Source organism: Mesocricetus auratus, unplaced genomic scaffold (genome assembly GCF_017639785.1).
Source record: "Mesocricetus auratus isolate SY011 unplaced genomic scaffold, BCM_Maur_2.0 Super-Scaffold_100031, whole genome shotgun sequence".
Taxonomy (NCBI): Eukaryota; Metazoa; Chordata; class Mammalia; order Rodentia; family Cricetidae; genus Mesocricetus; species Mesocricetus auratus.
Window position 1 is genome coordinate 4,534,560 of NW_024429212.1, and position 23,522 is coordinate 4,558,081.

The 23,522-nt window shown below is 52.0% G+C and overlaps 2 protein-coding genes across 5 annotated transcripts in view; both read right to left on the reverse strand.

Annotated features, from left to right (window-relative positions):
- Positions 1 to 22,861, reverse strand: part of Myom2 (myomesin 2) — a 114,405-nt gene extending 91,544 nt beyond the window's left edge. Inside the window, exon 1 of one of the 2 annotated variants that reach the window (XM_040733604.1) lies at positions 22,784 to 22,861. The gene's annotated coding sequence lies outside the window, so the exon portion shown is untranslated. Of the gene's footprint in view, positions 1 to 22,597; positions 22,704 to 22,783 lie in introns of those variants that run through there. The other variant, XM_040733605.1, reaches the window with a different exon arrangement.
- Kbtbd11 (kelch repeat and BTB domain containing 11) lies at positions 1 to 22,918 on the reverse strand. 3 transcript variants are annotated; one of them, XM_040733606.1, is made up of 3 exons: positions 22,784 to 22,853; positions 8,301 to 8,399; positions 1 to 6,469 (listed from the first exon to the last, which is right to left on the reverse strand). In XM_040733606.1, exon 3 carries the CDS (start codon positions 5,770 to 5,772, stop codon positions 3,874 to 3,876), a length of 1,899 nt encoding a protein of 632 aa, XP_040589540.1. In that variant the 5' UTR covers positions 5,773 to 6,469; positions 8,301 to 8,399; positions 22,784 to 22,853; the 3' UTR covers positions 1 to 3,873. The 3 variants fall into 3 exon arrangements, with proteins under 3 accessions (XP_040589540.1, XP_012977909.1, XP_012977910.1); XM_013122455.3 differs by lacking the exon at positions 8,301 to 8,399 and having other exon boundaries at positions 22,784 to 22,918; XM_013122456.3 differs by lacking the exons at positions 8,301 to 8,399; positions 22,784 to 22,853 and adding an exon at positions 22,598 to 22,733.
- Between the last annotated feature and the right edge of the window lie 604 nt (positions 22,919 to 23,522).

The following is a 23,522-nucleotide window of genomic DNA, read 5'->3' on the forward strand; positions in this document are numbered from 1 at the left end:
TTCCAGAAGCGCTGGCACATGGTTTATTTCGTCTTGGCACAGGTGACAAACACAAAGGGTTTTACAGTATTTCTGCCGAGGATAAAACTCAAGCGTTAGCACAGTTAACTACACATCCGGTAAGGGCCGGCCTGACTTTCCCTTAAACAGGTACAGACCTTCACTAAACCGCAGCGTGTGAGTACTCGTTAGTAGGTACTGGTGAGAGATCTACCGAGCATGGGGGTGGGGCAGGGGCGGGGGGGCAGGGGGCGGGGCTGCAACCTCACGTTAGAATACACCTAGACTTTTACTTCAACCCAAACCTGTCCACAAAGCCATGTGAAGTTGCTGCCAGGGTCGACTTCCCGCCAGGATCTTCAGCGTCTCACAGGCCAGCCTTCTTGGTGGATGTGGACAGAGCGTACGTGACAACGGCCGCTTGGATAAATGCAGATGCAGCTAGATGGCTGTCAGGGTTCCACTTTCAGCTTGGGCCATTACTTCCTTGTGAACAGTATCACGGAAGAAACGGGGATGTTAAAAGTTCTCGGGACTCAAAATGAAAGCGTTCTGTAAGTTAGGGAAGGCACTTAAACTGAAACCCAAAGCTAAAGAGCACGTTGGCTCCCACCTGACACCCAGATGCTCCGCAAGCCTTATGGCCACGTCCTGACTCTCCTTCACTTCAGCAGGGCCCTCAAAGGCATTCAGTTACAACACTGGACAAAGCTGGCTAACAGCTCGCACTGTCGCTGCCGCCACAACTGCTAGAGATCGCTCGCTGTTCATTGCTTTTTGTCAGCACAGCAAAAGCAATACAGGTAAGAAATCAAACTAAGCAGCCAACAAAACTTCCACGACATTCATTTTCTTAGAGTAAAAGAAACTCCTGCCACCCTTTCCTTAGAAACCGAGTCACCACATTCCAAGTCCTCAAAGCTGCCAAGAGTCTGCACCAGAGCCAGAGGTGGGGCTTGTCCCATGTCAAAGTACAAAACAGAAAAAAAACCAAGAAACATTAGCTCGTTGCCTAGGATCCCAAATGAACCCTGGCAAAACAAACATAACTACCCACCAACCAAACAAAAGGTCGATCCTTTGTCTGTCAATCATTATCCCCTTAAAGAAGCGCTGTTCTTTATAACAATTGTGGTGTCAGCATGCAAGGGTTAAATATCTCGAGGTCACATTAGCCTTATTTGACTCTTTTAGCTGACGGTCAGATCTGTGCTCACACAGACCACCCTCCTAGGTGGAGTTAGATGCAGAGTGTGGCCAGTATGTAGAACGTGATGGACCTACCCAGGTTCACACACTGGAGGCTCATTTCACTACCAAACCAATACTGTACAGAGTTCACTTCTCTTTGTCGGGGTGTGGGGGGTAATGCACAAAGGTTAGTGTTAACTTACAGGATCTAGAATCACCTGGAAGGTGGGCCTCTAAGCAATGCCTCTTGGGAGCTACCTTGATTGCATTGATGTGGAGCGGAAAGAGCTGCCCCCTGTGGGCCATGCACCACTTCCTGACTGGGTCCTGGGGATGCACTCATGGAGAAAGAAAGCTGGGAGGTAATGGGCATTAAATGCTAACCCTCAAGGTCCTGCCCTGTGGCCACCACAATATGAGGGACTGTAACCTGAGCTCTGAGCCAGAATAAAACCACTCCCTTAAGTTCTTTATGTCAACATGAAATGAGTCTAAGACAGATGGGTGGCAAACCTTCCAGATCCCAAGAACAAGATACATGGTTGCTAAGACGTGACAGTGCTTGTTGTGTTTGCTTTTATATGGGGATCACTATTCAGATTCAGGATATAAAACATTTTATGTATGTTCTCAAAAAAAATAGGTTGGCCACACATCTGTTCATGATTAATGAACTAGTTTTCTTTTCACGATTCACAAATTAATACATTTACCCTTTTGACGTGCTTGGGTTTTGTTTGTGTCCTGTGGGGCACACTAGTGTGCTGTCCCCACAGGAAGACTCCTCTGTCTGGTGTACATCTGTCCTCTCCGGGGACATGTCACTCAACAGGCCAGATTTCAAAAGTGAACGTCAGAGGAATGCCTTCTTAGGCAAAACCACATGACAGTATTTTGTAAGTTTGGCACTTAAGGAATGAAAACAGGGACCGATTTCATGTGAAGGTGCCAACAGTAGAAATGACAGTCTGGAGGGAAAAGGTGCTACAGTATTAAAAGGTACATCTCTCCAAACATCATCTCACTTGGCTCATCAGCCCTTTCCCCAGGACACCCCTGAGAAGGACCAATAAAGCCAGGCAATAAGATGTCTGGTTTTCCTTCCTAAGATGATTAACCGAGCTGACAAGACATCTTGGTCTATGCTTAATCACGAAAAAACACACAGTGACCGGAACACACAAATGGAAACTGTAAACTCCATCCCCCTGGGTCATTGCAGGATAACCAAGCTGGCTGTTTGTAAACACACTTCACTGTGACCTCTCAGAGCAGACTCTAAAGCCTAACCGAATTCCCCGCGAACCACCGACTTCCATGGAGATGACATGGTGAGTGCGGAGCTTCCTCTAACTCTCTTTCAGAAACTCTCAGCATGTAGGGACCCTGTTGCAATAAAACAATGGGCTAGTGTGGACTCTGAACAAGTTGCTTGGGAGCATGCATTTTGTCCTTAACTTCTTAATAAATAGGAAGCCTCGCCTGTGTGTACTCAAAATGTACAACATCCTAACGCATGAGCGAAGACAGATTTGGTTTGGTCCCTGTAACCTTGTCTAGGAATGAACCTCCCTCTAACTCTATTAGGGTATTTCGGGAGTTAGATAAACGTCACTCACTTGCTAAACAAAACACACATGTTTCTCCTTGTCCTACTCCTTAGCATGTGGCTTCCACACACTTTCTTGGGAGATGGTTGTCACTTCATCTCCCTTATCAGAATCACAGAAGACACCTTAGAAACATAGCCAAGTAGAGAGCTCACAGAGTGCAACTATCAACACACGACTCTACCTTGTTTTGGAGGGAAGTTTCCCCTAGTTCGTTCTGAAACAGGAAAGCGGGTGAGCATGCAGAGCCTGCTGTCCCAGGGGCCTTTCAATAAGAAGCCTGCCCCCTCCCCCTGCTGGCCATGCTTTTCCGTTCAGCGTGCTGTCTGATAGCATTTCCTCACCAGAGATTTCAAATCTAAGCAAGGACAAATGACCACCGGAGCTAATAACATCCTCTCCACGGTTGCCTGGTTGTGTGTCTATGGTTGGACACAGTATGTTTGGGACTAGAAACCATGCTGGCCAACGAAGATTCACCTTCGGTACTTGATACATTACTCTTTTTGAAGTTACGCCTCACACAGTGAACTTTTCAGGTCTTATAAGTTATGGTTTTAAATCTCAGTGCGGGCTGTGACCCTCCCTCTGCAGTTGCATTGATGCCTGGCCTACTTTAGGACACCATTCAGTCTTGAGGACCTTGCAGTCACTGGTAAGGAAGGAACTGGACAGGCTCCTTATTACACCTCCTGTCCGCCCCTGCTCCCAACTTCATCTGTGGCCTCTACCTCTTCCCTTAGGCATCGGGTTATCTGCATCTTCCCAAACTTTATGCCATGACACTCACTAAGCAATTGAAGCAACAGGAGAATCCGGCACTGCAAAGCAGGACTTAAAACAGCGTTGCAAAAATGTCTTCTGAACGAGCGAAGCTTACACTCTCAAAGCGTTGGCATGATACAGTGTGGCCAGCAGCCTGGCCTATGCGGAGGTCCCTCTCTTCCTGCACCCTCTTTGCCCTCCCTCCCCACTGGGGGGGGGGCTAGTCCACTGACTTGCAACCCTTCCTGCCCCCCTCCCGTTCCCCGCCCCAGTTGCTGGACAGTGGAGTTGTCCAGCTGATCCTGTCCTAGGCTGCACCCTGCTCCCCACGGTCTGGTTTCTCAGGCAGGTTGAGCACGAATGGAAACAGTACGCCCCGGACATCCAGAGGGGATCCCAGGGGCTCAGGCTCAAAGCTGCCACCAGGTCCCATTTCGCCACCAGCCTCAGTGTCCTGAGAAGGCACGTAGCGCCAGGTCCCCGCGCGGCTCACACAGTAGATGGTACCGTCCAGGGCGGCGCAGCGGAAGGGCTGCAGGCCTGATGGAGCGCCCGGGGGCCGCAGGTGCACAGCACACTGGCTCCATTGCTTGGCCAGGCAGTGGTAGCGAAATACGCTGACCCCACCACCTGTGCCGACCGCAGTCTGAACGTCACCGCGGCTCCCGCACAGGTCAAAGCGATAGAGGAAGCCGTCGAGGGCCACCATGTCAGCAGAGCGCTCTCGGCTACTGCTACATGGGCACTCCTGCCACTCATCGCGCCGGGGGTCGTACTTGAGCAGGCGGTAGAAGAGAGAGCCTCCAGACACGTAGATCTCGCCATTGCAGGTGGCAGCCTCATGGGCCACTGCGAAGGCTCCCCGGGGCAGCGGGGCCACCGCGGTCCAGCGGTCCGCTCGCGGGTCATAGCGCTCCACGCTGAGCAGGCACTCGCCGCCCACGGCATACAGGTGGCCGTCCAGGGCCAGTAGCTGCACCTGAGAGCGCGCCTGGCGCAGCGGCCGCACGGTACTCCAGCAATCGGTGGCCGGGTTGTAGCAAAACACCTGGTCCGACGGGCGCGCGCGGCCATCGGGACCCGCAGGCGCCACACCGCCCGCCACGAAGAGGTAGTTGAAGAGCACGCAGAGGCCGCAACCGCGAGCCGGCGCGCCCTCGGGCAACCGCGTCAGCTCGCGCCACTCCCCGGCGTCCGCCTGGTAGCAATAAACGGCCGCGTCCCCGCGCGACTCCGCGTCCCCGGACGGGCTCTGCGGACGGCTGCCCGCGCGCTCCCCGGTTGGCCCGAGCGCGGCGGCCAGCAGGCAGGCGCGGCCCGAAGCCAGGCGGCGCCGCAGCAGCAGATCGCGCTCGGCACCGGACAGGCGGCCGAAGACGGCGGGCTCGCGCAGCACCTCCAGGTAGTGGTCGCTCATGAAGCGGTAGGCGGCGTCGCGCAGCTCGCTCAGCCGCTGCCGCTTGCCGGCGCTCAGCACCTCGTAGCAGTTGTCCAGGCTCAGATGCGGCGCCATGGCATCGGTGGCGCGCTGCGCAGCGCCGGGTAGCTGGAGGCGGCGCGCACCGGCCACCACCTCGGCCACGTTGTCCGGTCGCACGCCCGCCATGCACCCGCTGTAGGCGTCCGCCAGCAGCAGCCGCAGGGCCGTGAAGCTCACGCCTTGCACCCGCAGAACGTCCCGTGACGCGCGCGCGCGGAAGTAGTCGCTGCGCGCCGCCAGCACCGCCTTATGCGCCCGCAGCCGGCGACCGGCCACCTCGATGACCAGGTCTGGTTCTCCGTACGCGGGGCCGACCCCGGGTGGCACCGGAACGGGCTCCCCGAGCTCGTCTAGAGACTCCACAGGACGCGCGTCCTCGTGGCGGGAAGGGGGCTCCTCGGGCGACGCGGGCTCTTCCGGGTGCGCGCACTCTTCCGGGGACTCCGGGGACGCGGCGCTGCTGACTTCCCACTGCGTCTCCACCACGCGCAAGTCGCTGCGATGGGGAGGAGGAGGAGAGGCTTCGGCGCCCTCCGCGGCAGAGGCGCGAGACTGCGGTGGGGAGTCATCCCCGGAGCTGAAGCACAGCGAGGTGCTGAGGCTGCAGGGTGTCTGAGCCGGGGACACAGCGCCCTCCTCCTCGGCTGGCAGCGGCAAGCTGTCCTCTCCCGGAGTCCCGGGCTCAGTCCCCGGGTAGAGGATGAAAGGCGCCACAGAGTTCTCCATGAGTGTTTTGTGTTGCGGGCAACCTCTGCCAGCTCAGGAGTCACACATGCCTGGTGGAGGCTGAGCGTCCTTTGCCCTGGGGTCTTTGGCAGCACACCCTTTCCTTGGCACCAGATCAGATTTCACATATGTCCACCTCCCTCCCCGTTCACGCCACTCCCACCTTGCCCTTCCCACTCCCCTCTCTTGTGAGGAGGACGCGCCCAACGCCCACTGAACTTTTGAACCGCGGGATCCTCAACTCTGGCTATACCCGCTGGGGTGGAGGTGGGTGAACCAACCAGCTCAGTGCCAAAGTTTTGTTGCAGTTCCCATGTCCAACAGCCCTGAGCTGTGACTCTCTTGTATGGCTCCTCTGCAGAACTGTGGTTAAATGCTCCTGGTCCACCATGGCATGACCTTCATTTGACTCTTGTGTCACCTTGCCACCAACGCTGTAGCCCCAGGACCAGTAGATCCTCTAGGGGCTGTAATCACATTTAAATCCTTGGCTTCAGTTCCGTTTTAGCCTCCAGTTGTGCAGCCCAGCTGTGTCTGAGTCCTGGGTGGCAGCTCTGCACCCACAGCGTCCACCTAGGGAACCACTCCACCTATGGGTGCGTGTCTGGAAACCCAGGGTTCTTCATTTGTCATCCAGAGCCTGGCTGCTTCCTTTGTGGGATGTCAGGCCCCCACATCACTCTCGGCATTCTTGCTCCTGTTCACAGAAGGAAAGCGGGAAGATTTGAGTTTTACCGTTGAGTGAAATGGCTTTACCCCAGGCCCTCCATCGATAGCAGTTAGTAGTCTGTCTGGTGTCCAGATGTGTGATTAGCATTGGAGTTTGGTGGAGAGGAAATACATAATTACTAGTCCCCTTCTGGCACAAGACTAAGAAGAGCCCAGTTCAGGCAGTATGTGTCACCAAAAGAAGCTCTGATCACAGTGAAGGAAACCCAATATGTGGCTAGTTGGACGTCATTAGCTATCAAGGAAAAGCTTTAACTCAGTAGAAGTACATTTAGAACCAAGATCATGTGTTGAGAAAGCTACAAAACCTTGTTAACTTTATCAATGCAGTGGCAGTCTCCCTTGTTCTTTCTGGACAATAATCTTACTAAATGACAACAAATATATGTCAGATACTTGAAATCAGTCAAGGATCGAATCCCGGGGCTCCACCTGTCACCCCTGTGGTCATTATTGGTCTCTTCCTCAGAGAGGCAGTCGCCAAATAGCATGAAGCTGGTAAAGGAAAAACAAGGCAGAGCTGTGGAGGTGTGGGAGGGTTCCCGGGCCCTCAGAGCAGTAGGCGGGGTTCTCCTGCGCTGGCAAGCACTGATGTATGAGCCCCTGCCTGCTGGAGGGGATTCGAGCACAGAGCAGTGTGGCCAGTTTACTCTAGCCCTCTGAAGAGTATGAATGATGGGAAATAGAGGCAACTCAAGGGCTGACACTAATGTAGGCCAAGCACTTGCTTCCCCAAGGCAGTAACATTCAGGTACTTTTCTTGAGCATCTCACGACCACACACACACACACACACACACACACACACACACACACACACACACACACACACACACACACACACACACACACGGTTATGTAAGTGCTGTTATGGTTTGAATGTGGCTCGTCCCTCATAGGCTTATGTTGGAACACATGATTCCCAGCCAGCGGTGCTGTTGGAGGAGGCTGTGAATGTCTGAAGTAATAGACACCCAACCTTTTAACATTGTTACAGGATGTTGCCATCCTCAGTGTTGCCGCTGGAGACTTGTGTGCTGTGGAATAACCCTCCTGGAAAGATTTGTCACTTGAATTGGAATACTAAAACACTGATAGACCAGTAGCCAGGCAGGAAATGCAGGCAGGGCGACCAAACTAAGGATGATAGGAAGGAGAAGGGCTGAGTCAGAGTAGTTGGCATCCAGACACAGAGGGAGCAGGGGATGAACATGCCATGCTAACAAGGGTACTGCTACATGGCAGAGTAAATAAGGAACATGGCTTAACTTAACATGTAAGAGCTAGTCAGTAATAAGCCGTGGTCAATAGACCAAGCATTTACAACTAATATAAGCCTCGGAGTCAGTTATTTGGGGCAGGGTGGTTGGGACAGGAAACGCCTGTTTACATCTGTGTGGTCAATTTAACCCACCCCTTGAAAATATCCCCTCATGTTTTAAGTTATGAATTTAATTTTGGCCACATTCGTTGCTATCCTGGGTAATGTGTGTTTAGGAGCTGGGGCTATGACTTGATGGTTATAGACCATCTCATTGCAACCTTTTTTTTTTTTTTTTTTTTTTTTGCTTTCTGATCTGCCTGGGCAGGCTCCCGCCATCAAAGATGAAGCCCCAGCTGTCATACCTAGCCCACGGTAATAAACTATAACCCTCTAAGCAGCAAGCCCTAAGTTCCTTCGCCCCTTAAGCTGTTTGTCAGGTCTTTTGTCATAGTGACGAGAAGAGTAACAGAAGTAAGCATTGTGCAGCACTCCCACCCACCCCTGCTTCCTCCAGCCACTTTGGCACTGACATTTACCGTGGAACATGGAGACATTCGGTTCCCTCCACGCCAGATCTGTTTCCTCAGGAAAGATAATGCTAAGGAAGTTCGCCAGGCACATGGGTCCAAGGACTCCTAGGAGGGTGGAGGACATGATGTGCTCTGGTTGACTATGACCTCCATGATGAAGCCTCCATCCGGCTGTCAGTCCAGGGAACAAGAGGACTCGCTGGCTCACAGCAGTGAAGGCGTGAGGATGACTGCCCACACATGACAGATGGGTGTCCCAGAACCCCACAGGCTGCCGAGCTTTCCACGTGGGCTTAGCTACTGAAGGAAGGTGAAGTCAGCAGCTGGGCACACTGCACATCTCATGTGAAATGTCTGGAAACCTCAGTGTATGAGAGACAAGCAAGGCTGGCTCTCCTGCTCAGCCCACTCTTGACACGGTCTCTGTGAGGGCAGCAGGCCGTCACCTTTAGAACATCACATGACTTGGGAAGTGGCCGCAGAACTACCTGGTTCCTTGGTTTTACAGCCTGAGTGGGGGCATGGACCAAGTAACAGAAGACTCTAAAAGGGAAGCTTGGAGCCAGGTGGCAGTGGGGCACGTCTTTAATCCCAGCACTCGGGAGGCAGAGGCAGGCAGATCTTTTGTGAGTTCGAGGCCAGCCTGGTCTACAGAGCTAGTTCTAGGACAAGCTCCAAAGCTACAGAGAAACCCTGTCTCGAAACAACAACAACAACAGCAACAACAAAACCAAACAAAAAGGGGACACTTGGGATTGTTCGTTTAAACCCTGAAGGAATGGTTGGCAAGTGAGCATTTTACTGTGTCCATAACTAACAGAGTCTCCACGCTGAAGCTACGCTAAGGCATTGGTGTGGTCTGCCCACACCTATGGGACCTGTCTCTGGTCAGGAGACCTGGGATGGAGCTGACTTTAGTTCCTACTCATTTAGGAAAAGGAAACTCAGCTACCGCCAAAAGCACGCTGGTGAGCTCTTAATGGCTATATCACTCTTACTCCCAACACAAACGACCCCAACATGACTTTTGGAAGCATACTTCCAGAGTATGGCTTCAATAGTGTTCCACTGAATTCCTTGGCATCCCATGTTGCCCTCAGCACAGACGGAGGCCGAGTTGGCTGAGTCCTGTAGCCTCACTCAGCTCCCTCCTCAAGCAAGAGCTCTCCCGTGACCCTGTGACAGCCAGCAGCACACACCCCACCACTGCAGCGAGGCCTGTCAAGCACACCTGTTAGTGTTCAGGCATCTGTGCTGGTCAGCCTTTGGAGTCCTGACAGGACACGCCCTCAGCTGTTGCCACTAAGAGCACCACCTGTGCCTATTCAGTATGTTCCCTTTTAAAGGGGTCCTGCCCACCCCCATCTCTCTCTTTCCCTCTCTGTCAGTGCCCCCTCCCTCTGCCTCTCTCTCCCCTCTCCTGCTGCTCCTGTCCTGGGAGGCCAGTCTCCCCACTCCCCTTTCCCCTTTTTACGATCCTCTTCCCTCAATAAACCACCCCCCACTTGAACTCTGTCACACTTTTTTTTTTATTACAACCACACCTTTGTGAAGCTGGTGCCCAAACAGGGTCACACTTCAGAAATCTGGTTACTTAAACTGGGAGCTCAGGCTTGCTGCACATTGCCCCAACTCAAAAAAGAGATGGAGGTGTTGAGCCCAAGACAGAGAGTCCCTTTGCCTTTGGGGGGTGGTGTTAAAGGAAACTGGGTTTCTTCACTAGGGCCAGCCATTCCTGCAGCTTACCCCTACAACGGACAAAGCGTCCAGCCCATTTTCACACACAAGCCCTCCCTAACGAGATGGAATGGCTTCCCGGACAGCCTGTCGGTGGGAACGAATGCCTGAGCTTTCCGACTCCGATGTGAGCCCACTTCCCTCCTGGGCTTGTTCAGAGAAGCAACGTTAGTTGTACAATCGGCAAAGGCGTGCTCACATTAGAGGGTTAACTGTAAACCATAGCAGCTTTAGGAAGTTATGAAAGTTTAAGCAAATAGAATTAAAAACAAATAAAAGAACGACCCCGATGTCTGTGGCTCTGCTAAGACTGTGCCATGAAATTCCAAACCGAATGGAGGTTTGGACATGGAAATTTCCCTGCTTTGTGGTCAGCTGTAGGGCCAGAATTCCTTGGGGGCTCCTGCAGAGCGAGCAAGCACCTGCACCACTGTGGTGCAGTAATTGGAGCCCTCACTGCCTGCTCTTGACCTTAGGCCTCTGTTCAGAGTGCTGCTGGGAAGGAGCTTGCCTGGGCAGAGGAGGGGGTGAGTGGCAGAGCCTCCTCCTAACTAGCCAGGAAATCATGCACTACGGCAGGATTTTAGTTAAATATGATTTACGTAGCATTTTCTCTTGCAAAGTTTCTGTTTACTTACCATTGATACGAATAAAAACCATACAATTGGGTGTGGCTTCCCACTGGGCTGTATGATTAACATGGGAATCGGTTTATTCAAAATTAAATGCCATGCCTTGCTATAATGCCAGTTGTTGAAAAGAATCCTTCCAGTTGGTACAGCCAGCTCCCTTTAAGTTTGCTGATGTACTTACAAACCCGAGGCAAACTTCAGTGATATGCAGTACTTACAAGACAAACTCCCCTCATGCCCCCCACACCTACAGAACCACAGCCTCTCTGGGGAAAGGTGTCTTCACTTCGCCTACCTGACGCTTCACAATCAAGAACCAATAAACTGCAACCGGGATCCTTGGGCCGTAGATGAGGCTCAGGGCGATGTGTTTCCACACCCATCTCTCTCCCCACCCACCAGAGTCTTCCCTGCTGCAGCAGCTCATGAGATAGTGTGTGTCCACCATCTCAGGCTGTCTGCCGGGCAGGGATGTGACTGTATGTCAGGGAAGGTAGCCTTGCCTAGGAACCTCCATTCCCCCGTGAGACAAAATTCTTATGCCTTAAGCTCATGCCCCATGGCATCTGCCCCAATCACTGCTGGCCTTGGGTGCAGCAGCCAGAGGGTGCCGGCAATGGGTCGTTTTAACCGTGTGTAGTGCTGATGATATGCATCTCCATCTCTCTCCTGAAAGAGTGAAATTCAGTAAAAGGGAGATCGCTGTAGCTGGTCCGTCCCTGGAAAGGAGCAGAGTGGGTGAATGCTAACTGGTGAGTTTGGGCTAGGGTTACTAAAGGCCATGTTCAGAAGCTCAGAAGCAGCAGTCATCTGTCCCCCCAACAAACAGAAGCAGCAGTCATCTGCACCCCCAACACACACACACACACACACACACACACACACACACACACAAACTAAAGGGTCTTAAACTTCCCCTCTTCTGCAGCCTGGTTATCAAGAGACAACCTGTCAACAAGCGTGCACTGCGTGTGGGCTGCTCATCAACTACATGGCACAGCCCACCTCCCCCACACTGACACCTCTGAACGTTTTACACCTCCTGCCATATTGTCTGTCTGTGACACCACTAGCTAATAAATCTCTTGCCCAAAAGGACAAGCCACTTCAGTGTTCCCCCAGGGCCTGAAATATGAGACCTCTCATTAAGTAGGAATAAATGTATATACCTAGTTATTATAGTGTGTATATGTGATATATAATATATATACATATTTCCAACTCACATTTATTTATAACTTGTAAAGCACCCAGATAAAATGCCCCGAAATACACAACACTCAGCACGCCGTATGAGTATTTGTGGGACGGCGGACCTCCCAGGTTTGGTGAGCATGGCCGGTGCTCAGCATCTCTTGGATAACCGCCCTGCATCCTCCCTGTGATTCTCTCTCCTGAGACAGGATCTCACGACACAGCCTAGGCTGCACTTTAACCCCCCACATAGCCCTGGCTGACCTCACACTGGAGACCCGCTTGCCTTTGCAGCCACATGCTGGGATTTACAGGGATCTGCTACCACACCCACCCAATGCATCTCCGTATATTGTTTTTAAAAAAGAAACCTACATGACTTTGGTAATCATACAACTTGCAGGTTTTAAAGTACAGAAGCTCTCTCTTAAAAGTCTCCAATGTATAAAAACAAGGACAGCTATTGGGACCATGGCCTTTTTTGGTCTTTATGAATTTTTTTCTATCAAAAGCACCATTGTTTAAATCCCCCCGCCCCCAGCCCCGCCCCAGAACACAGTCTGTCCTTGCTCCCATCCCTCGCTGTGCTGAGCGCTACCACCTGAGCTGCCATGGATTTCTCAGCTCCCCTTTTATTCCCCCACACCCTAGCCTGGCCACAGCCAACAAAGTGCAGCCAACATTTGTTTCCTTGTGTGCAGGGACAGCACCAAACACCCAAACCCAAGGTCAAGTGTCTCAACTCACACCATACAGGTGAGGCGGCCAGTGGTTGGGGTGGGGGCTCTTCCCCAATTTCCTGATTCACTCAGAGGTGCAGCGGAACCCCAAGGAAGCAGCGTTCTCTGGGGAAATACCCTGCTGGTAGCACTTTTCAAAGGGGAGAGTGTTTTAAGCCATACATCCCCCAAATTCAAATCACTGGACAGACTGTGCGGGATCTGCAGGTGCCTCTGTGGTCTCTGACATAAAGCGAGGTGATGCTGTTGCAGAATGAGCCTGGGCCCAAAGCACCCCTGCTGCTGTCCCCACACCTACCCTGTATGTCTGCTGCTTACAAGCTGGGACCCAGGCAGGTGACATCCAACTGGTTATTTCAGCTCTCAAGAGAGGAGCAGTGAGTCCAGAGGGTTCCTCCCTCACCACTGTTACTGTCCCATTGGGGAAGAGTATTATACCTAGCAAAACACCTAGTGGGATGCCAGTTACTATGTTCGTGGCCATATTATGGCAAGCTCAGTGCAGACCCCTAAAGTCAAGAGAGGCTTGAGGATAGGCTTAGGGTGGCACCAGAGAAGACATTTGCCTCAGTACACTCCAAGCTGAAATTGAGGGAAAACTTGCCCTGGTTTGTGTATGTGTCTCTGTGTGTGTCTGTGTATGTATGTGTATAAAACAATACGTAAGTAAAAAAAAAATCTAAGAAATGAAAATCATAGGAGAGAGAACACTGGACTGGGTCAAGTCCCAAATCTTCATCTGGCTTGCAGGATTCTGAGGTCTGTGAGCTCCACCCCACCGGTACCCATCTGGACACGCCCCCACAGCTGCTGCAACCCATCAGTGCTCATCTGGACACGCCCACACAGCTGTGGTCACACTGCAGCCATGCACAGTAGTAGCAGGACAGCTACCATTACCTTGATAAGTGACAGCACAATGGTCTGTGATCAGAAATATTAGGTGCATGGTCTCGAAAGATCAAACGAAGCCCATCAGTGGCTCTACTATCACCCTTGCACAGGTGGCCTCGGAGAGGAGTGCTAAGGCATTTGGTATCCCTGGTCCTTAAGTTAGTGAGCCCATGTGAGCTAGCAGGGCTTATTCACTGGTCATGGTGTTAAAGGTTTGCTCTCAGTCACAGACTCCAGCCCCCAGGGTTTCACCCTATTTACATCATGATGCCACGCTGCATAATAGAGAGGAGGCATCATGATTCCTTCCCCCGAGACCCTTGACCATTACCAACTGGGAGCTATTTGGAGGGATCTGAAGTATCATGTAGGGAGATTAAATTTTCACTAATCCAGTTGGACACAAGGTCATGAGATAATAGATGTTACAATCTGTTTCCTCCACCCAGCTGTGGATGTTTTTATATCCAACTATTCTGAAACACACACAGGGCTCAGCTTCACATCCTACAGGATACATCTTTACTTTGATGTGATGAGATGCCTGGAGCACCACACTTGAAAGCAGATGTGGATAAAGGCCACTGCCCAAGGATGGGAGTGTTCAAACCTGATGTTTAGGGCAACCCCATCCACCCCGTCTCTGGTACAAGGTAGACAAACTCACTGGGATCACACTTGGATCTACGGACAGAAAAGGGCTGAAATTAAATGCTTGTTAACTCAAAGCATCCACGGTCTGATGACTCCAGCTGTGCCCTGCCTTCTGTGAAGACATATACCCAGACACAAACAATATTCTGCCCCTCCTGGTGACTCAAGTGAAATTAGAGACTTGGATAAATACAAAGCATGAGCACCAGAGTCACTGAGACCTGGAAAAAGGTACACAAACTGTAAGTCTATGTTTCATTTATAACTATAACATTCGATTTCTAGCAGTGCGTGAATCAGCCTGATTGTCAAATCTTCTGTGACTCCAAAGTGAAAATTGAATGTTTCCCCAGTGACAGGTGTTGTGTCAGAAATGAGAGACCATCGAGACCAATGAACTTGTAGCTTTTTCAACCATCCACTCAGGTTCTGAGTGACACTCTAGAACTGGAAAATACTTGCTGGTAGTCAGTAACAGATGTAACGGAGCACCTACTATGTGTCGGGCCAAGTCATCTGTTAGTCCCCACCCTCTGGAGCTGTATCCGGAGACAAACTAAGCCACCACATGTCCAAATGGAGTCAGATGCCATGACCAGCTAAGAGTGCACAGCAGACATCATGACAGGACCTAACTTCCAGGGCAGGTGATGCTCCCTGAGAATATGAAATTTCCACCAAAGCCCATGGGAAACTCGAGGGGTAGAGCCTGTGGGAGTGACTCTGGCTCCCCAGAAGAGTGACCGGAGCCAGTGGGGCAGCAAAATCTTGGGTGGCCACAGAGTTCTATCACCTTGGTCACAAAGAGGACCGTAAGTGACTTTTAAAGAATTAAGCCGAGCATTGATGTGCAAGGGATACCTGACTGTTTTATCCTTTCAGATACGAACAAAAGATAAAAGATTTTGATTCTTATATTACAGCACTACTAACTGGACCTTGAAATCAATGAGCTAAAATCTGCACGGGCCAATCAAAGTGAACCCCACAAGCGCGATTCTTTTCGAAGATTTACCAGATGTTACCCTATCATGCCATTTACGTGCTCTTTAAAACATGAGAAAGCTGCCTGTCGCTTGTAAAGTGGAAAACACAGGAAGGGAGGTGAGACGGGTCTCTGTGCAGCGCAGGGGCACTTCCTCGTGCTCTGTGCCTTCGGTTTCCCAGAATGAGTGAACATCAAAGGCCCAGCACTAACACATTCGGCCTCAGGAACAGGAGTGCCTCTTTGTTTTTACATTTTGGGTTTGTTCAAAGTCTTTCCGTTTATAATGTGTTACTCCGAATGCTTCAGTAGCAGACTCTTGAGTGGAGTGAGCTGTTCTACACTAAACACAAAAGCCCAGGCAAAGTAAGATTGTCACCAGGCAACGGGACATGGAGGGTAAGAGGCTTATACGGTTACTCATGCTCTGGGTAAATGAAATAGAGGAAATCAAGATGAACACATCAGGCTCCATGGCTGGGACGAACTGAAGCATGGCAGGAGCCCACAGTCAGCCTCCAGCTTCTTTGCTCTCCTCACCCACTGTGCCTGCATCATGCAAACCGTCAGTTCTCACACGTAGGATGCTACTGAACTGGAACTTCCCGTTCAGCCTGAACTGCCAGTATTAACTGCTTTGGGTCCAGAGAGAAAACGGGATTCTTTTCATCAAGGTTACAGTGTCCAAAGCCGCACTTCCTGTTCAGATGTCAGGAAGAGGCGGCCTGGAAGAGATGATGCTGAGGATAGGAAGACGGGGGGTGGGGCACCCTAGCTTGGTCACGTGACGGTCTCCACTAACTAGGTTAACTAACCAGGTTAACTGGATGTGCAGCAAGGCAGAGATGAGCAGGCTTCCTTTCACTGACACTCACAGTTTAACCATTGCTGTGGACATGGATGTCAGGACCTGTGGTCTGATGGGTAAGAGTTGTGTTATGGGATGGCCTCTCCCAACACTAGTGCTGAAATCCTCTGGGCGCTGGAAACATTCCACGTGTCCTGGACGAGGGTAAAGTGTGAGGGAAGGAGAGACTGTAAGCCAACCTCAGCACGGGGCCCAAGGGGACAGGGCAATTAGGATTATCTCCCTTTGGGGCTGAAGGTCACCTGGGTGGCCCAATACCCTTCCAGTTTCTGTGGGTAGCCTTCCTGTAAACATCAGCGCCTTCTTTCGAAGGGGGTCCCAGGAGAGTGGTCCAGCCACTTGGACTGGCCTTTGACAACAAGAGTCTTACAAAGGCCCTTTTCATTTTATACAGGAGCTTCCTCAGTCCGGAGTGCATATTCCGGACACTCCTAAGAACGTCATTTATTATTAGCAGCAGAGAAGGCAGGAAGACAGACACCGTGTGGGAAGGAGCGGACTGAGTCTTAAGAGGGCATAGCCCCATGTGTCCCTCTCCTTTGGGATGGGGAGGACACAGAAATTAACCAAGGCAAGCAGTGGACACCAACAGGTTCCTGCTAGCTCTGGGTACCCACAGCCTCCAATCCATACAGACCCTGTCATGTCGGCTGCATACTTCATCAACCTTGCGAACAAGCAATAACCAGCTCCAAGAACAAGTGAGTTTGGCAGCTTAACACCGCCTGTCTGATAAACTGATCTCTGCGTTATTACTGTTGTTGCTATTTGTGCTGGCTAGTTTTACATCAACTGGACACAAGCTACAGTCATCTGAGAGGAGGGAGCCTCAGCTGAGAAGATGGCTCATAGGTCATAGATAAGGATATAGGCAAGCCTGTAGAGCATTTTCCTAATTGATAACTGGTGGGAGGGTCCAAGCCCATGAAGGATGGTGCCATCCCTGGGCTGATGGTCCTAGATTCTCTAAGAAAGCAGGCTGAGCAATCCATGGGGAGCAAGTCAGTAAGCAGCACCCCTCCATGGCCTCTGCATCAGCTCCTGCCATCTGAGTCCCTGTCCTGACTTCCTTCAGTGATGAACAGTGATGTTGAAGTGGAAGCCAAAAAAACTCTCTCCTCCCCAAGTTGCTTTTGGTCATGGTGTTTCAGCACAGCTACAGTGACCCCAACTGAGACTCTAATGTTCTAATTACTGTGATTATATGTGCTCCTGCAGTACAGAATGCCTTTGTCTGGCTATAAAGGTTGATTTGGCTCATTTCATTGGACACAAACACGGCCACCCACAGTCCTGCAGGTGCCTTTCACACAGTAGATCATTCCGCCCCTTCACTCTGTGTAGTTTAACCTTAATAGTGAAGCCCGTCCCTCACAGCTGAATCTTCTCTGGAAAACAGCTGCAATGTGCATTCTGGAGACTTGAGCCCATGTTATCCCCGAGGTAAGTACTGGAGGGTAAGGCTCACCCTTGCCTTCCTTCAGCCTTCTGTTTGTTTTGTGATCTTCGCTGCTTTATCCTCCTCTCCTCGCCCTCTGTTAGACTCCCATATTTAGCAAGTCCACTGCAGCTGTCTGCTCTGTGGTTCCATGGGATGCTACCTCCCTGAGGCAGCCCCCAGAAAACAGTGAAGGAAGAGAACCATGGGGGCTCTGTGGTCCCTTTTCAGCAGAGCCCAGCCCCTTTGGGAACTGTAAGCACTTTAAAGCAGGGCAGCCTTGCCCAAGTCCAAGTCAAGGAAGCACTTTGCATGGATGGGATGTGCAGATGCAGCTTTTGTCTAGCGGCATGGGTCCCCAGGGATCCCTGGAAACTCGGGACGCTTTAAGACCATTGGAAATTGGATGGGGTGAGATGCGGCCAGCTCTGCCTAAAGGAAACAGATGCAGTACAAGATAAAACAGCATGCTAGGCTATGGAGATACTGCGGGGCAGGACACAGGCAGAGCAAGTCACTTAGCTGCAAACAGCAGACATCACCATGGAGAAGGAAGAGACTTGGAGAGCCAGGACCAAGCTACTGTTAGCTTGTACCCGGATGTCTTGGGATAGCTATGGGCTGTGGGCCCATCAGCCTCTCAGTTCCCCTTCCCACCAGGAGATTTAAAAAAAGCATCCTTTTTTTTCCATCCACGTAGGTGTACCACACCATCCAGAGGTTTAGACAAACACTTTTTAGACAGGGCTAGCACAAAGTCAGCAGGCTGAATAAAACCAGATGTCCTCCATTCTCTGAATACGCCTTACCTGTTCAGTCTACAGCTTGAGAGAAAGAGATGGCAGTGTCTAAGGAAAAGAGAATTCACCTTCTAGGCCCATGCTGCACCATTACTATTCCTGGGGTACTAAGGCATTTTCTGTGATTGCAACTGAACACCCGAGACTGGAACATTTATAAATCATAGAAAGTTATTTATCCCTGAGGACTGGGAAGTCCAAGGACACAGCTCTGACCATCTAAAGCAAAGGGCAAGGGATGCCTACAGATGAGGCAAAATGTGAAGGGTGGACTCGTGATGAACCAGACACAACAGGAGCTGGCCCAAGAGCAGCACCAACCTTCACATGACGAAGTACGTGTCATCAGGAACAGGCCTCCAACGCAAGCCTTTTGGGGGGACACTTCATACTGAAACCATAACCAGGACCAAGCTTCAGTGTGAGTTCTGTGAGAAGAAACTACATTCAGAGCTCAGGACGGGCCCACGCCTGCTGAGCTGCCCCACCAATTCGGGCTTTGTCGTGGTTAGTCTCCATTGTCAGTTTGACTGGATTTGGAATCATCTAGAAGACACCTCTCCAGAGAAGAGTGTGGGTAGCCCCATCCTTGCGCTGAATAAAAAGGGACATTGAAGGAAGCACACTGAGCACCAGCATCCATCCTGCTCCCCGACTGTGGCTGCGACCCAACAGCCACCTCATGTTCTCACTGCCACGCCTGTCCTGTTCACATATCAGATCTTGAGCCAGAACGAATCCCTTGTCCCTTAACTTCTTGGCAGTTATTTTGTCACAGCGTCAGCCGTCCACGTACATACATGCATAGTCACGTCCCATGGCTGTTTGAGGAACACTGACAAGATCAACAGTGACCCTGTGCTGTCCAGTGTGGTAACCTGTGGGTATAGGACGGACATCTTCCCTCTTTGGTGCATAGGCCTTCAAATGGATAGGAAGGACTCAAAGCAGCCCCTCAATCCAGGGGCATGACTTAAAAACATTAACTACACAAAAGTGCAAGGTATTGAGATTTTTGACCCTCATATCAAGGAGGGGGGGCATTGAATTTAGCAGTTGGAGGTTTGATTATGACAAGATGTGACCCTATTCAGTACTCTCCCTAGAGTATGAGATGACAGAGATGCTTGAGTGGTGGAGTTCTGTCTCTTCCTTCAATCAGCAAGCTGTACCTGTGATGAGAATGATGCTACAGGACTAAAGGCTCCTCAGGAAAAGTGGTCCAGCTTCTATGGGACTCTTTCTGAAGACATGATTCACCAGCGAGGAAGCTGACAACTAAGAGGTCTGGCTCCTCTGCCCAGTCATGCCAGAAGTGAATAGCAGCTCTCTGTGACTCAAGCCCTGCCCTCAGGCTTCCACGTCTGGCACTGATTGGCAGACATGCCACCCCTGAGACTGCTGGATGGCAAGCAAACAGAATGGATGCTATTGGTTAAGCCATCAAGTTTTCTCAGCCGTGAGAACCTCAACGGGAGTCCTGATGCTTGAACGGGGGACCGTGAGCAAATGAAGGCCCAGAATATGGCTGTTCCAAATGGTTGTGCTGACCAGTGCATCCAAAGGCAGATGTCCACATCCTGATTAGGGACCATCACACCAGCAAGAGCAAGAGATGAATGTGGCTCAGACCTCCCAGACACAGTGAAGGCAGACACCAAAGCTCTAAGAGTTCTTAACCAAAAGATGACCCCAAACATACCAACAAGGCCTTTTATTTATGCAACATCTCATCCACACCGGCCACCTTCAGGGCTTCCCTTTGACTTGGGATCTCCATTCTGTAAAGACTGAGCCACGGACCCCGCATCCAGCCTTCCAGTGTCAATCTTCATCAGTGTACATGAACCGAAGCTACAGGCCCTTTAAAGGTTCTCCAAGGGCTCCTCTCTGGGCCTCCCTAGTGATCTGCCCCACACTGCAGGGCCTTTGCACAACAAGTCCCTGCTGATGCGCTGTACCGATCCCCTCACCACACCTGGAGCCTTCATTATGTATGTTTGTGGGATGCAGACACTCCCTTCAGAGCAAGTATTGATCCTTAAGCTACACAAGTATTGATAGGACACAAGTCATGCCTTGCACTGTTTTCGGGTCTAAGATGCACAGGCAGAGAGACCAGGTCATGGTACCTAGAATTATGTACCTAGCACCCAGGATTATCCACACTCGCAGCAGACATCAACAAACACCACTCAAAGGAAGAGTGTTCAGCCATCTGAACAGTACTTGTAGGGCTTGGGGTAGCTTCAGTTTCCAAGGCAATATTTAATTATGATGCTATGTCTAGCAGGAAGCAGAATGTTTCCAAAACGTAAACTCCTAGAAGTTTGCATTTTTGTTATAAAAGTTGTTCTCTGTAAGGTTTCTACACACATTTGCTGGTGCTATCACTCTCTGTGTGTGACCACTCTAATCTCATGAGAAAAGCTAAAACACGAGGCCACCGGTGAGATGATAATCCATGGCTTCCAGAACAGAGCAGACACCTCTGGATTACAGGAAGTAGGCTGGGCTGGTTTCCACTGCTCTGCTCCATGCAGTCCTGATACCCAGCATATACAGTCAGTTCTGACCCCAGCCTAGACGCAGGGCAGTCCAGAGAATCACTGCTCCTGCCTAAGTGGGTCCAGATTCTCAAGCTGTTATTACACAGTCATCTATGCCATCAGTGTTTAGGAAACATCTGAAATATGAGCTTAGATGGAGCGCTAGCAAGGGAGAGCCGCTTGGCTCAGAAAGCATATTGCAAGGAGAGCAATCGACACTGTCAACTCCCTTTTTTGTTCATGCTGAGTCTTGTACTGGAACATACTCCTTGCAAGACCACCACAGCGGGGACCAAAGTCACCAGCGATGTGATCTCACACCACAGAGCTAGACCCTTCCATCCTCTTAGGCATAGTGGCCCCCAAGACGGTGTTGCTGGGAAGGGCCTGTACAGAAACAAACACATTGAATGCTTTCTTCCCCCAAACCAGCGATGACCATGCAGACTGTAAGCAAAATGTTTTCCGTATTGCCCCTCCGTTCTTATCTAATGATACGATGAGCCGTTTCTCGTGGCAGACACTGAAAAGCTCCGTAGAATTTTTATCTCACCAGAACCTCAGCTGAGTTAGACCAGAAGGGAGCCTTGGAGCACTTAGTGAGTCAGCACGGGGACGCTGGTTTCTCCCACCAACTCTGGTACCCGGGAAAGCTCCCTTTTGCCTGGCAAGGCTTGAGGGGGTAGGGTTCTAATAATAGGAGCCGCTCAGGATGAAAAGCTGAAGGGCACCATTGACAGACAGCCACGGGGTTACTAATTAGAGCCTGGGTAACTGCGATTCAGTAGGAAGTGGTCGGGTGCTGTGAACTCGCAGCGAACCAAGAACTTCAAGATAAGCTCCCGAGTGGGCTGAATGGAAGTAAAAGTGCTCACCGCGATGACGGGCTTTTCCTGTCTCCAGAATAGACACTAGTGTGTGTGTGGAGGGGTGTAGTTCTTTAGGAGATGTAACAGGGTTGGCGTGAAAACCCTCCTGTCAGCCCGGCGTTGGTGGCACACGCCTTTAATCCCAGCACTGGGGAGGCAGAGGCAAGCCGATGTCGTCTGTGGGTTCAAGGCCAGCCTGGTCTACAAAAGTGAGTTCCAGGACACCCTCCAAAGCCACAGAGAAACCCTGTCTCGAAAAATCAAAAAAGAAAAGAAAAAAGAAAAGAAAAGCCTCCTGCCTAGCGCTACAGGTGCAGTGGACCAAGGGAGAGGAACTCTGCAGGGCCTGTCTGCACTGCCCTGGACCCGGAAGGCTGGGCTCCACTGCCAGCCTGGTGGCCTGGATGAAGGCAGCCGCCGCGCTCAGTCCTAATTTAAATGCAGCGCGCTTTCCTCCTCCCCTCCCCAGCGAGCTGTCAGGCACGTACCCGCGCAGGCCACCAGGCATCCCCGACCCGCCGTCTGGCTCCACGAGCCGAGGAACAGAAAGTATGGTGCCTTGGCCCACACGCCCCCGCAGACTACGAGTGGAGAAGGGGACAGACAGCATAAGCCACCCGCCCCCCCGACCCGGCGCGCCAAACCAAGTCCACATTTCGAGCTAGTGCAGTGACCCCCCCTCCCGTCTCCCGGTAAAGAACCCGGCACCGCAGGCAGCAGGAGGGAGCGGCTGGACCCAGGCCTGGGAGGGGCCGTCGCGGGCGACTCACTGTCGCCTGCCGCCCTCCCACGCCCCGCTGGCTGCTTACCTTGGAGGATCCCGGCCCCCCTTCCCCAAACCCCGCGCCAGTCCCCATCTCCCGCCAAGAGCAGAGCCCCTGCCCTCCATCCCCGGGGTTCCTCCATCCTCCCAGCATCCCGCAGGCCGCGCCCGGTCCCCTACCTCACCGCTGGCAGCTCGCCGCTCTCCCTCCACCCCTGCGCCCACCCGAGCCCAAGCCAGGCAGCCTGGTCAGGGGGGCTCAGGCGCGCATGCGCATGCCAACATTCGCGTGCACCTGTGGGAGCGCCGGAGTCGGGGGTGGGGGGGAAGGGAGACGGGAGGAGCGCAGGGGAACCCTCCACGCACCTGTGCGAGCCAGCGCCGCGATCCTGTGCGCTTTCCCCGCCGCCGGGAGCGAGCCGGGCTCCTCCGCTCCCTTGCCAACTGCCTGGGTGGCAGCGGCCGCTCGCTCCTGCGCGCTCCCTGCGCTTGGAGGGAGCGCGAGCTGGAAGGCCGCCCACCACCCGGGCGCGCGTGCACCTCGTCGCGGCCCCGCGCGCCGTCTCCGGGCTGGGGGTCTGTTGGCAGGGCTGCTTCCGAGCTAGCCCTGAGGGCCTAGCGGTGGCGGCTCCCGCGCCTTTGTACTTAACCCTTTCCATCCCCAGTGAGCAGAGGCCCTGAGCTCTTTCTTGGCCGCCTTGCCTTGACAACTGCTCCAAGGCCCACCGCACCCGGCAGGCATGACCTGTTGAGCAGCCCTCCTCAAACCCCAAAGGCACCCGGAACAGGTGTCAGCTGAAGCGCTGGGTCCCCTCTAGGGTGGACCTCCAGCACCTCATCCTGGTTCTCTGAGCATCTGTTAGAGATGATGCCATGCATAGGAATTAAAAACCCATTGCCTACATCCTGATGGTGCTTGGAATCTTTAAGAAGTTCGGGATAGTGAAGCATACCAACTGGTGGACGTTTCCCGGTGTCTAGACAAGGCCTTCCTCTCCTGTGTGGACAGCCTGGGGTGACACCAGGGTTGTGAGCCAAGTAGTCAAATCAGGGTTGGACCCGGGTAAATGCTACTTTTAAAAGCTGTATGCAAATTACCCATGGC

Bases quoted from the DNA above. Each gene is read 5' to 3' on its own strand.
- Kbtbd11 (XM_013122455.3), bottom strand. From the start codon at position 5,772: ATGGAGAACTCTGTGGCGCCTTTCATCCTCTACCCGGGGACTGAGCCC.